This window comes from Chiloscyllium plagiosum, chromosome 42 (genome assembly GCF_004010195.1).
Source record: "Chiloscyllium plagiosum isolate BGI_BamShark_2017 chromosome 42, ASM401019v2, whole genome shotgun sequence".
NCBI classification, from domain to species: domain Eukaryota; kingdom Metazoa; phylum Chordata; class Chondrichthyes; order Orectolobiformes; family Hemiscylliidae; genus Chiloscyllium; species Chiloscyllium plagiosum.
Genome location: NC_057751.1, coordinates 15,870,134 through 15,880,410, shown reverse-complemented (window position 1 = coordinate 15,880,410; position 10,277 = coordinate 15,870,134). Strand labels below are relative to the sequence as shown.

The window sequence follows — 10,277 nt, the reverse complement described above, 5'->3', positions numbered from 1 at the left end:
TTGTGGCTGTGAAATTTTATTTATGCCCCCATAAGATGTGGGTGTGCCTGGTGAGGCCAGCATCTATTGCGCATCCTGACCTGCCTGTCTGGTGTCACATGTAGGTGAGACTGGGTAAGGATGATAGATTGCTGATGCGCATTTGTGAACCAGATGGGTTTTGAATGACAATTGACAGTGGCTGTTCACTATTCCACCAGACTTTTAATTCCAGAATTTTGTAAAAATTGAATTACATTTCACCACCTGCCAGGGTGGTTTTCGAACCCATGGCTTCAGAACATGAGCCCGAGGTTCTGGATTGTTAAGGCTTGTGACATTTCCACTGCCTTCCAACTTGGTGGGTTCCAGCCCTCTCCCTGCCAACTGCCTTATATCTGGGTCAGACTGTTCTGAAATTAGAAGTTGTGTTTGGTTTCCAGATAAGTTTCCAGTCACATCTCCCTTCCATCTCAAAGATAATTTCTGTAGCACCAACTAACTCCGTCCCTGCCTCAGTCAATCTGCTGTGGAAACCTTCACCTTGTGCCTTTGTTACGTCTGGACCTGACTATCCTTGTACTCTCCTGGCTGGCATGCCACCTCGGGTCCTTTGCAAAGCAGAGGTCATTCAAAACTCTGCTGCCTGCATCCTGGTCCTCAGCAAGTCACTCATCCAAAATCAAAGTGTTACATATACCAAGGGGAGGAAGGCAGGGCATACAAAAATGCTGTAAATAGGAAGGTCTGGTGGTGCCCACGAGGAGAAGCGGAGTTGGGCACAGACAGACCTGGATGCCCACTCCGTTCGTCTCCCGAAGGAAGCTGCCAGACGTGATGTTTCTTGTTTTGATTTTGCGCCAAGTGCGGCTCTCTCCTCCTTTGAGATGTTCTTTAAATCCTGCTTCTTTGACCGTCTTTAATATCTCTGAGTGTGGATTGATGTCGAATCACGTTTAATGTTCCAGAGAAGCACCTTAGGGTGCCTTACTAAATTAAAGGCACTATATAAATGCAATTGTTGCTGTCTGAGTTTTGTTATGTAGTTGCGGGCTGCCCACTGTGAGAGTACGGAACTGGGGAGGCGAAAAATGAAGCTGATGAACTTTCCCAGTCATCAGAGACATCCGTGCTAAAAATGGCACCCTCACGGTGCTTTTGAGTCAAGTGTCCCAGTGATCAACTTGACCGTGTGTGTTGCTGTGAACCATTTTCAGGTCCGAGGCACACATTTCAAGTCGTGCTCCATTGCCCCGAATGCAACATTTCGGCTCTTGCGCCCGTCCACTACTGAGGGGGTGATGGACTATAAGAGGTGGCCGTCTATGAGACAAAACGCATACAGATACTGACCGACACATGTGCACACAGTCACACACATACTGACACACACACAGTCACACATACTAACACATAAATAAACACACACTGACACATACATAGTCACACACATACACACAAATAAATACACGCATTGACGCATACACTGACACACAAATAAACACGCACACACAGTCTCATGCACAGTCTCACACACACAAGCACACAGGGGTTTGAAAGACGAATGGAAGATTCTGACCACGGCGTGGAGGCGAGCAATGAACCTCGCCCACCGTTCACTGCAAACTCATGTTGCAATTTGGTGAATGCATCAATTGCTGAATTTGTTTTGTTTTGTGACTGTTGGAGGATTTGATAAAGGGATCGCAGGAGGTTGGGAGTGGGGGGGGGGTGGAGCGTGGACAGCGAATCTGATTGGTTCCTGGACGCCAATGGATACACTTTCTGGGCTGCCTGATTGGTTGCCAAGCTGCGTTGTATCTTTTCGCCCTGTCAGTTACAGCAGCACCTGTCTGTCATCTCTCCCGGAGAGGAGGTGAGTTGGAGCTATGGCGTTTGGACTGACACTCTCTAGAGTTGAAGCTTGCTGCTCCCCTGGCGTTAGCGGCTCGGCTTCGGCGGGCGGGCGGGTTTGGCAATTGCTGACTCACCGAGGCTTGCTTGGCAGTGTGCACGTTCAGTCAGCGCTGCGCTCCAGCATTTCAGCAACAGACCTCCCGGAGTTTTTTTTAAAAATTTGTTTCGATGGGGCCTGACGTTCTGGCAAAAGGTTTGCCCCTTTACGTAGGGTGTGGGCTAACGTATTTGTAACCCTTCCCACTTGCCCCTTGAAGCGAGCTTGCCTTCTTGGGCCATTTCAGAGGGTAATTAAGAGTCAAAGATGAGATTAGATTCCCTACAGTGTGGAAATAGGCCCTTCAGCCCAACCAGTCCACACTGACCCTCTGAAGAGTAACCAATCCAGACCCACCTCCCTCCGACTAATGCACCTAACACTATGGGCAATTTAGCACGGCCAATTCACCTGATCTGCACATCTTTGGACTGTGGGGGGAAACCGGAGCACCCGGAGGAAACCCACGCAGGCACGGGGCGAATGTGCAAACTCCACAGAGAGTCGCCAGAGGCTGGAATTGAACCTGGGACCCTGGTGCTGTGAGGATATTTCTGTGGGTCGTATGTCGGCCAGATTGGACAAGAACTGGAGATTTCCTTCCCTAAATTACATTTTGTGAGCCAGACAGATTTTCAGCAATAATTGATTGTGGTTTTTCTGTACTCGTTCATGAGCTGTGAGCGCCACTGGCTGGACCAATGTTTATTGTCATTCCCGAATTGACTAGAGGGCAGTTAAGAGTCAACTACATTGCTGTGGGTCTGGAGTCTCATGTAGACCAGATTGGAGAAGGTTAAAAAAAGTCACACAACACCAGGTTACAGTCCGACAGGTTTATTTGGACCTGATGAAGAAACAGTGCTCCAAAAGCTTGTACTTCCAAATAAACCTGTTGGACTATAACCTGGTGTTGTGTGATTTTTAACTTTGCCCACCCCAGTACAACACTAACGCCTCCACATCACAGATTGGATAAGGGCACCAGATTTCCTTCCCTCATTCATTGGTGGTCACATTAGTCATCATTTGGCTAACTTTCCCTCTTCAGACCATCAGCCTGGGCATTTGGATTATTTGTCCAATGCCACTATGCCACCACCTCCCCTTTATTATTGTCATGTACTGAGATAGAGTGAAAAGTGTTGCATTGCATGCCAACCAGACAAATTGTACCTTAGGTAAGTAAGACAGGGTAATAGAATAGAATGCAGCGCAGAGTGTTCCAGCCACAGAGAAGGTGCAGAGAAAGATCAACTTGAATATAGGAGAGGTCCATTCACAAGTTTGTTAACAGCCAGGAAGAAGTTGTTCTTCAGATAGTCATGACAAAAACTGCTTTTTGATTTGAGGTTTTTATGGATCATATGTATTACACTCTGTCACATTTTAATTACTTCAAAATCCTTGAGCATCTTGGACCAAGTACAATGTGGTCTTTTGACCACATCAACGTTCCTGAAGAAACAAAATGGAAAATGCCGGGAATGCTCAGCATATGTGGATACGGAGGGATTGTGTCAATGTTTCATGTTGCTGGCCACACATTGGAATTATGGGCTGAATGACCTCCTCCTGCATTGGGAGATGCCAATGTGGGTTGATGTAGCCGGTGGGAGTAATTAAATGGCAAAAGGAATTTTTTTAAACAAATATAGTGCTTTTCATAATCACCAAATAGCTCCAAGTCTGTTGGCCTCAATAAGGTACTTTTGAAGTGTAGCCACTTTAGTGTTGTTATGTGAAGGAAGATGGCAACCAATTGGCACACAACAGCTCCCATAGATGGCAGATCAGATCTTTTCTTATGATGTGGGTTGAAGGCTAAATATTGGTCCAGGTGCTGGGGAGAGCTTTCCTCCACTGTTCTTCGAAACAGTTGCCAGTTGCATCCACCCGAGCTGAGAAATACTCCGTGTGGCCCCAGGTGCCACATTCTCCCCGCTGTCTGGGTGAAGACATGGGGGAGATGGGTTTGGGGGGCAACGAGTGATTGGTGAGAGATAAGGAGCCTGGGTTGTGATGTCGAGCTGTCAGACAACCACTAAATCAGTTCAGACTGACATTCAAACCTGTAACCTTTGAGCAAAGATGCTGCGCTAATGCATCCTTATGTGATCCCTATTTTCCTGCATATGGTGGACCCAGCAGTGAAGAGATGTATCCAGCGCAGGTGGAGAAATCTCCTTCAGTTACAGGGGGCTCGGTGCCTGTGTGCACTGGGTTGGAAGGACTGTGATCCCGAACTCTTTATTTTTCAATATTTTCTTTCTTAAGAATTTGTACATCAGAATCTGTGCCTGGGTACCTTCAGATGGCATTGTAAGAGATGACCTTTCACTGTACTCATATGAGGACATGTCGAAAAAGCTAATTCAGTTCATTTATTAGATTAGATTCCCTACAGTATGGAAACAGGCCCTTCGGCCCAACAAGTCCACACCAACCTACCAAAGAGTAACCCACCCAGACCTATTCCCCTGCCCTATATATACCCCTGACTAATGCACCTAACACTATGGGCAATTCAGCATGGCCAGTTCACCTGGCCTGCATGTCTTTGGGACTGTGGGAGGAAACCCATGCAGACACGGGGAGAATGTGCAAACTCCACACCAACAGTTGCCTGAGGCGGGAATTGAACCCGGGCCCCTGATGCTGTGAGGCAGCGGTGCTAACCACTGAGCCACCGTGCCGCCTCATTAATGCCAGTTAATACAGAATCACTGAAGCGTTGAGACAAATCCAAAAGAGCATTATTACCTCATGCCAATCCCCTGTTTTTCTGCCCCCCCACTCCAAAAAAAATCATCCAATGCTCTTTTGAATGCTTCAATTGAACCTGCCTCTGCCAGACTTCCAGGCAATGCCTGAACTGCTCGCTGTGTGCAAACATTTATTTCTCATGTCACCCTTGCTTTTTTTTGCACATTACTTTAAATCTGTGCTCTCTCACGTCTTGTTAATTTTACAAGTGGGAGCCTATCTGTTCTATCCAGCTCCCCCCCCCCCCCCAATGGTTTTGAAAACCTTGATCAGATCTCCTGTCAGTCTTCTCTCCAGGGGATGGCTGACGGTGGAATTTTATCCGAACGCATGTGCACTGTTGTAACATGTATTGTGGAACGCAAACTTGGGTCAAAAGAGATTGATAAATTTCCACTTAATTGTGTCTCTGTTCTCTTCTGCAGCTGGGTTGAGGCAGAGCCGCCAACAGCAACACCGCCAGGACTCATGACGTCTGATGACCATAGTTTGGATTGTAGGTGCTGTTCTCATGGCTCCTCAGTGCCAAGTAGTGTACACCAAACACTAGAGGAGATGGATTTTGACAGAGGTAGACAATGCTATTTAAGTGTTTATTGGCAGTGCCCCAATGAATCAGTCTATTTTTATTTAAGTGCTTTTAGAGTCTTGGAGATGTACAGCATGGAAACAGACCCGTCCATGCCGACCAGATATCCCAAACCAATCTAGTCCCACCTGCCAGCACCTGGCCCATGTACCTCCAAACCCTTCCTATTCATATCCCCATCCAAATGCCTTTTAAATGTTGTCATTGTACCAGCCCCCACCACTTCCTCTGACAGCTCATTCCATACACGTACCATCCCCTGTGAAAATGTTGCCCCTTAGGTCTCTTTTATATCTTTCCTCTCAAGTTTGTTGGACTGTGCATTGAGTTTAGGAGTTGGAATGTCATGTTGCCACTGTATAGTTTAGGCCACTTTTGGAATGCCGTGTTCCTGCTTAGGAAAGATGTTGTGAAACTTGAAAGGGTTCAGAAAAGATTTGCAAGGATGTTGTCAGGTTGAGGGTTGGAGGGTTTGAGCCAGAAGGAGAAGCTGAACAGGTTGGGGCTATTTTCCCTGGAGCATCGGAGACTGAGGGGTGACCTGATAAAGGTTTATAAAATCATGAGGGAGCGTGGCTAGGGTGAATAGCCAAATTCTTTACCCTGGGGTAAGGGAATCCAAAACTAGATTTAAGGTGAGGGGAAGACATAAAAGGGACCTAAGGGGCAACTTTTTCACACAGAGAGGGTGTGGGTATGGAATGAGCTGCCAGAGGAAGTAGTGGAGCATGGTACAATTACAACATTTAAAAGACATCTGGGTATTTGAGTAGGAAAGGTTTAGAGGGGTATGGGCCAAGTGCTGGCAAGTGGGACTAGATTAGTTTAAGATATCTGGTCGGCATGGAGGAGTTGGGCCGAAGGGTCTGTTTCCGTGCTGGACGTCTCTCTGACTGAGAGGGAAAATTTAAAAGCTTGTGAAGAGGCTTAACAGAGTTGACAGAAGCCTCCAAGCCCTGTGTTTGTTCCTCTCCCAGCAACCCAACCAGTACCCCTCCACTGACAAGAAGGGCTTATGCCCGAAACGTCGATTCTCCTGTTCCCTGGATGCTGCCTGACCTGCTGTGCTTTTCCAGCAACACATTTTCACCCCTCCTCTGACATACTCATTCGATTGGTGGAACTGGTCTTCACCCTCAAAAACGTCTTGAAATCCTCCCACTTCCTTCAGACCAAAGGGGTAGCCATAGACACTTGCGTGGGCCCTAGCTATGCCTGCTCTTCATCGGATAAGTGGAACAGTCCATTTTCTGCAGTTACACTGGCACCATTCCCCACCTTTCCTTCCTCTACACTGACGAGTATATCAGCGCCACCTCGTGCTCTCATGAGGAGGTTGAACAGTTCATCAACTTCACTAACACTTTGCACCCCGACCTTAAGTACACCTGGACCATCTCGGACACCTCCCACCCCTTCCATCTCCATGTCCAGCAACCGATTCAACCCAAACATATATTTCAAACCCCCCGACTCCCACTGTTACCTGGGCTACACCTCCCCTCCTGTAAAAACGCTGTCCCTTACTCCCAATTCCTCTGCTCCCACTGCATCTGGTCTCAGGAGGAGCAGGACCACTCCAGGACATCCTTTATGGCCTCCTATTTCAAGGACCACAATTTCCCCTCCCATTTGATCAATAATGCCCTCCAGTGCATCTCCTAAATAGACTGCACCTCCACCCTTGAACCCCACCCCTCCAACTGCAACAAGGACAGAAACCCCCAGTCCTCACCTTCCACCCCACTAATCTGCAGATACAGTGCATTCAGACCCCACCACCAGAGAGATATTTCCCTTCCCACCCCGATGTGCGTTCCATGATTCCCTCGTTAGGCCCACGCGCACCCCCATCAACCCACCCTCCACGCCCAGTAAGAGATGTAAAACCTGCACCAACACCTCCCCCTTCACCTCTGACCCCAGGCTCCAAAGGATCTTTTCACATTTGGCAGAGATTTTCCTGCACCTCCAAACACCTCATCTTACTGTGTCTGTTGCTCCCGGTGTGGTCTCCTCTACGTCGGGGAGGCAGGCCGCCAACTCGCAGAACATTTCCGGAACCATCTCTGGGACGCACACACCAAACAACCCCACCACCCTGTGGCCGACCACTTCAACCCCCCCCCCCGCCACTCCGCCAAGGACATGCAAGTCCTGGGCCGCCTCCACTGTCAAATCCAAGCCACCTGACAACTGGAGGAAGAACACCTCATCTTCTGCCCTGGGACCCTCCAACCATAAGGCATCAACATCGATTTCACGAGTTTCCTAATCGCCTCTCCCCCAACTCATTCTGGATCCAATTCGGCATTGCCCTCCTGACCTCTCCTACCTGTCCATCTTCCTTCCACTTATCCACTCCACCTTCCCTACCGACCTATCACAATCACCCCCTCACTTGCATCTACCTTCCCAGCTACCTCCATCCCCACCCTCCTATTACCTCCCACCCCCCCCCACATTCTTGATGAAGGGCTTATACCTGAAACACCGCCTCTCCTGCTCCTCGGATGCTGCCTGACCTGCTGTGCTTTCCCAGCGGCACACTTTTCAACTCTGATCTGCAGTCCTCACTTTCTCCGAGAGTGAGATTTACAATATGGAGAATTTGGAGAAGGGTCTGATGGATTAGGACGAATTTCTACACTCAGAGGTGGTGATTCTTTGGTCTTTTTTCAGTGGGTTGTGGACACTCCATCGTTGAATATATTTAGGGCTGTGCTAGTTGCATCTTTGAGCAACAAAAGCAGAAATATCTAGAGAAACTCAGCATCTGTGAATAGAAAATAAAGTTAAGCTTTCGAATCCAGTGACCCTTCTTGATATGGCTTGGTCCAGGTTCCGGCATCTGCAGTTCTTTGTTTTATTTAGATGGATTTCTTGGATTCTCTCAGGGAAGTGGGGAATATATGAGAGGACAGGAAGGTGGAGTGGATGCCCAACACCAGCCACGATGCGTTGAATGATGCAGCAGCCTTGACGGGCCAAATGGTCGTCATTTGCTCCTATTTCTTTTGTCAGCTTGCTTTATAACGTGTTTTGCGCACAAACAGAAATTGCTGGAGAAACTCAGCAGGGTCTGGCAGCGTCCATGGAAAGGGAACAGAGTTCATTTTCCAAGCTGAGTGACTCTCCTTCAGAAGTGAAGGAGCCATTCTGAAGAAAAGGTCACTGGTCGTGACAGGTTAACTCTGCCTTCTCTTCACAAATGCTGCCAATCCCGAACTGCTCTTGAACTGAGTGGCCCTTGGGCCATTTCTGTGGGCAGCTGAGAATCAGCCACGCTCGCAGTGACTCTGGGTTCACATGGTACCAGGCCAGGATGGCAGATTTCCTTCCCTGAAGGACATTGGTGAGAACCGGATGGGTTTTTAACAACAGTTAGTGATTATCTCATGGTCACCATGGCAATCAAAATCCATATTTTATTCACTGCATTTAAATTCCACAAGCTGCCAGGGTGGGACTCAAACCCGTGCTCGTCAGGTCAGTCTGGACCAGTGACATGACCAGTCTGCCACTGCCTCTCCAAAATTTCTTAACGTAGAAGGCTGTGAAGGTCAGGCTTGCACCCCTGAAAGCGGCGAGAGTAGAAACTATAATTCATCAAGGCCTTGGAAGCACATTTGAAATGGAAGACGTGACGGTTAAATAAGCTGCATGGCATCTGACACCATTTCTCTCTTTCTCCCTCCCCCGACGTAGGTATCTGGTCAGCAGCCAGTAGTGGCGACTTCAACAGAGTCCGGAAGTTTCTGGAGAAAGGGACGGACCCGAATTTGCCTGACCTGTCGGGCTACACTGCTTTGGTGAGTGATGCTTGAGCTCTTTTGAGCGCTCTCCAAAGGCAGAGAGTCACAGGCTGCGTGCTGAGAACTCAAATTCAGGGGTTAAGGCTCAGTTAAACCAAGAGGGAGCCTTGGACAGCCATTGGGGAGAGGAAGTGATTCGGGTCACGGAGGGTACGCAGATGTGTGGTTGCTTCCAAGTTGGGGAGAATGCCAGGCGGATCAATGTCACATCTTTCTAAGTTCAGATGAGGTCGAGAGAGTCATGTGCGAAAAGGATGTTCAGCCTATCATGTCCACATCTGTCCATTCTAATCCCATTTCTCAGCACTTGCTCTGTAGCCTTGTACTGTCTAAATTCTTCTTCAGGGTTCCCACCCTCTGCCACCTTTTCAGACAGAGAATTGCACATACCCACCACCCACGAATGGAAAAAATATTACTTCAAATCCCCTCGTGTTCTACACCTTAAAACTGTGCCCCCACCCCTGCCTCCCCAGTTAATTGACCCCTCTGTAAAGGGGGAATGTCTGTGCCCCTCATAACTTTGTATACCTCAATCAGGACCTCTCTCACCCTTCTCTGCTTGAAGGCAAACAACCCAGCCTCGCTCATCTGTTGCCATAGCTTCAGCTCAGGCAACATCCTGGTGCATCTCCTCTGCACTCTCACCAGTGCAAATCACGTCCTTCCTACAGCGTCGTGACAAGATCTGCACCCAGTCCTCCAGCTGTGGCCTCACTAATGCCTTATCCAGCTCCATCCTAAACTCCCTGCCCTTGTACTCAATCCCTCACCAACACAAGGCAAGTATCCCACTCATAGCTTATTCCCCATGTCCTGTCGCTTGCTGGAACCCCAGCAGTTTGGAACGTCACCATTTACTCTGTGGGTGGGGCTGGAATCACTGGTTTGGATCATTTTATTTCCACTGCTTCCTGTTCTGATGAAAGCACTCTGAGGCCCAGGGTGATGTACTTGAAGCAGCCACAAGGTGGAATGCAAGAGCAGTCTGTTTGCACTCAGTGCTTGGTCTCCGACAGTGAGTAAGTGAGGACTGCAGATGCTGGAGACCAGAGTTGGAAAAACGTAGCAGGCCAGGCAGCATCCGAGGAGCAGCAGAATCGACGTTTCGGGCATAAGCCCTTCTTCAGGAATGAGGCTGGTGTGCCAAGTGGGCTGAGATAAAAGGTAGCGG

At 48.6% G+C, this 10,277-nt stretch overlaps 1 protein-coding gene across 1 annotated transcript in view; it reads left to right on the top strand.

The window, feature by feature from the left end:
* The first annotated feature begins 1,741 nt into the window (after window positions 1–1,741).
* Window positions 1,742–10,277, top strand: part of ankrd39 (ankyrin repeat domain 39) — a 15,373-nt gene continuing 6,837 nt past the window's right edge. The window contains exons 1-3 of the mRNA XM_043681606.1: window positions 1,742–1,855; window positions 5,125–5,270; window positions 8,997–9,100. Of these exons, the coding sequence (XP_043537541.1) occupies window positions 1,752–1,855; window positions 5,125–5,270; window positions 8,997–9,100 (354 nt within the window). The 5' untranslated portion in view covers window positions 1,742–1,751. The remainder of the gene's footprint in view (window positions 1,856–5,124; window positions 5,271–8,996; window positions 9,101–10,277) is intronic.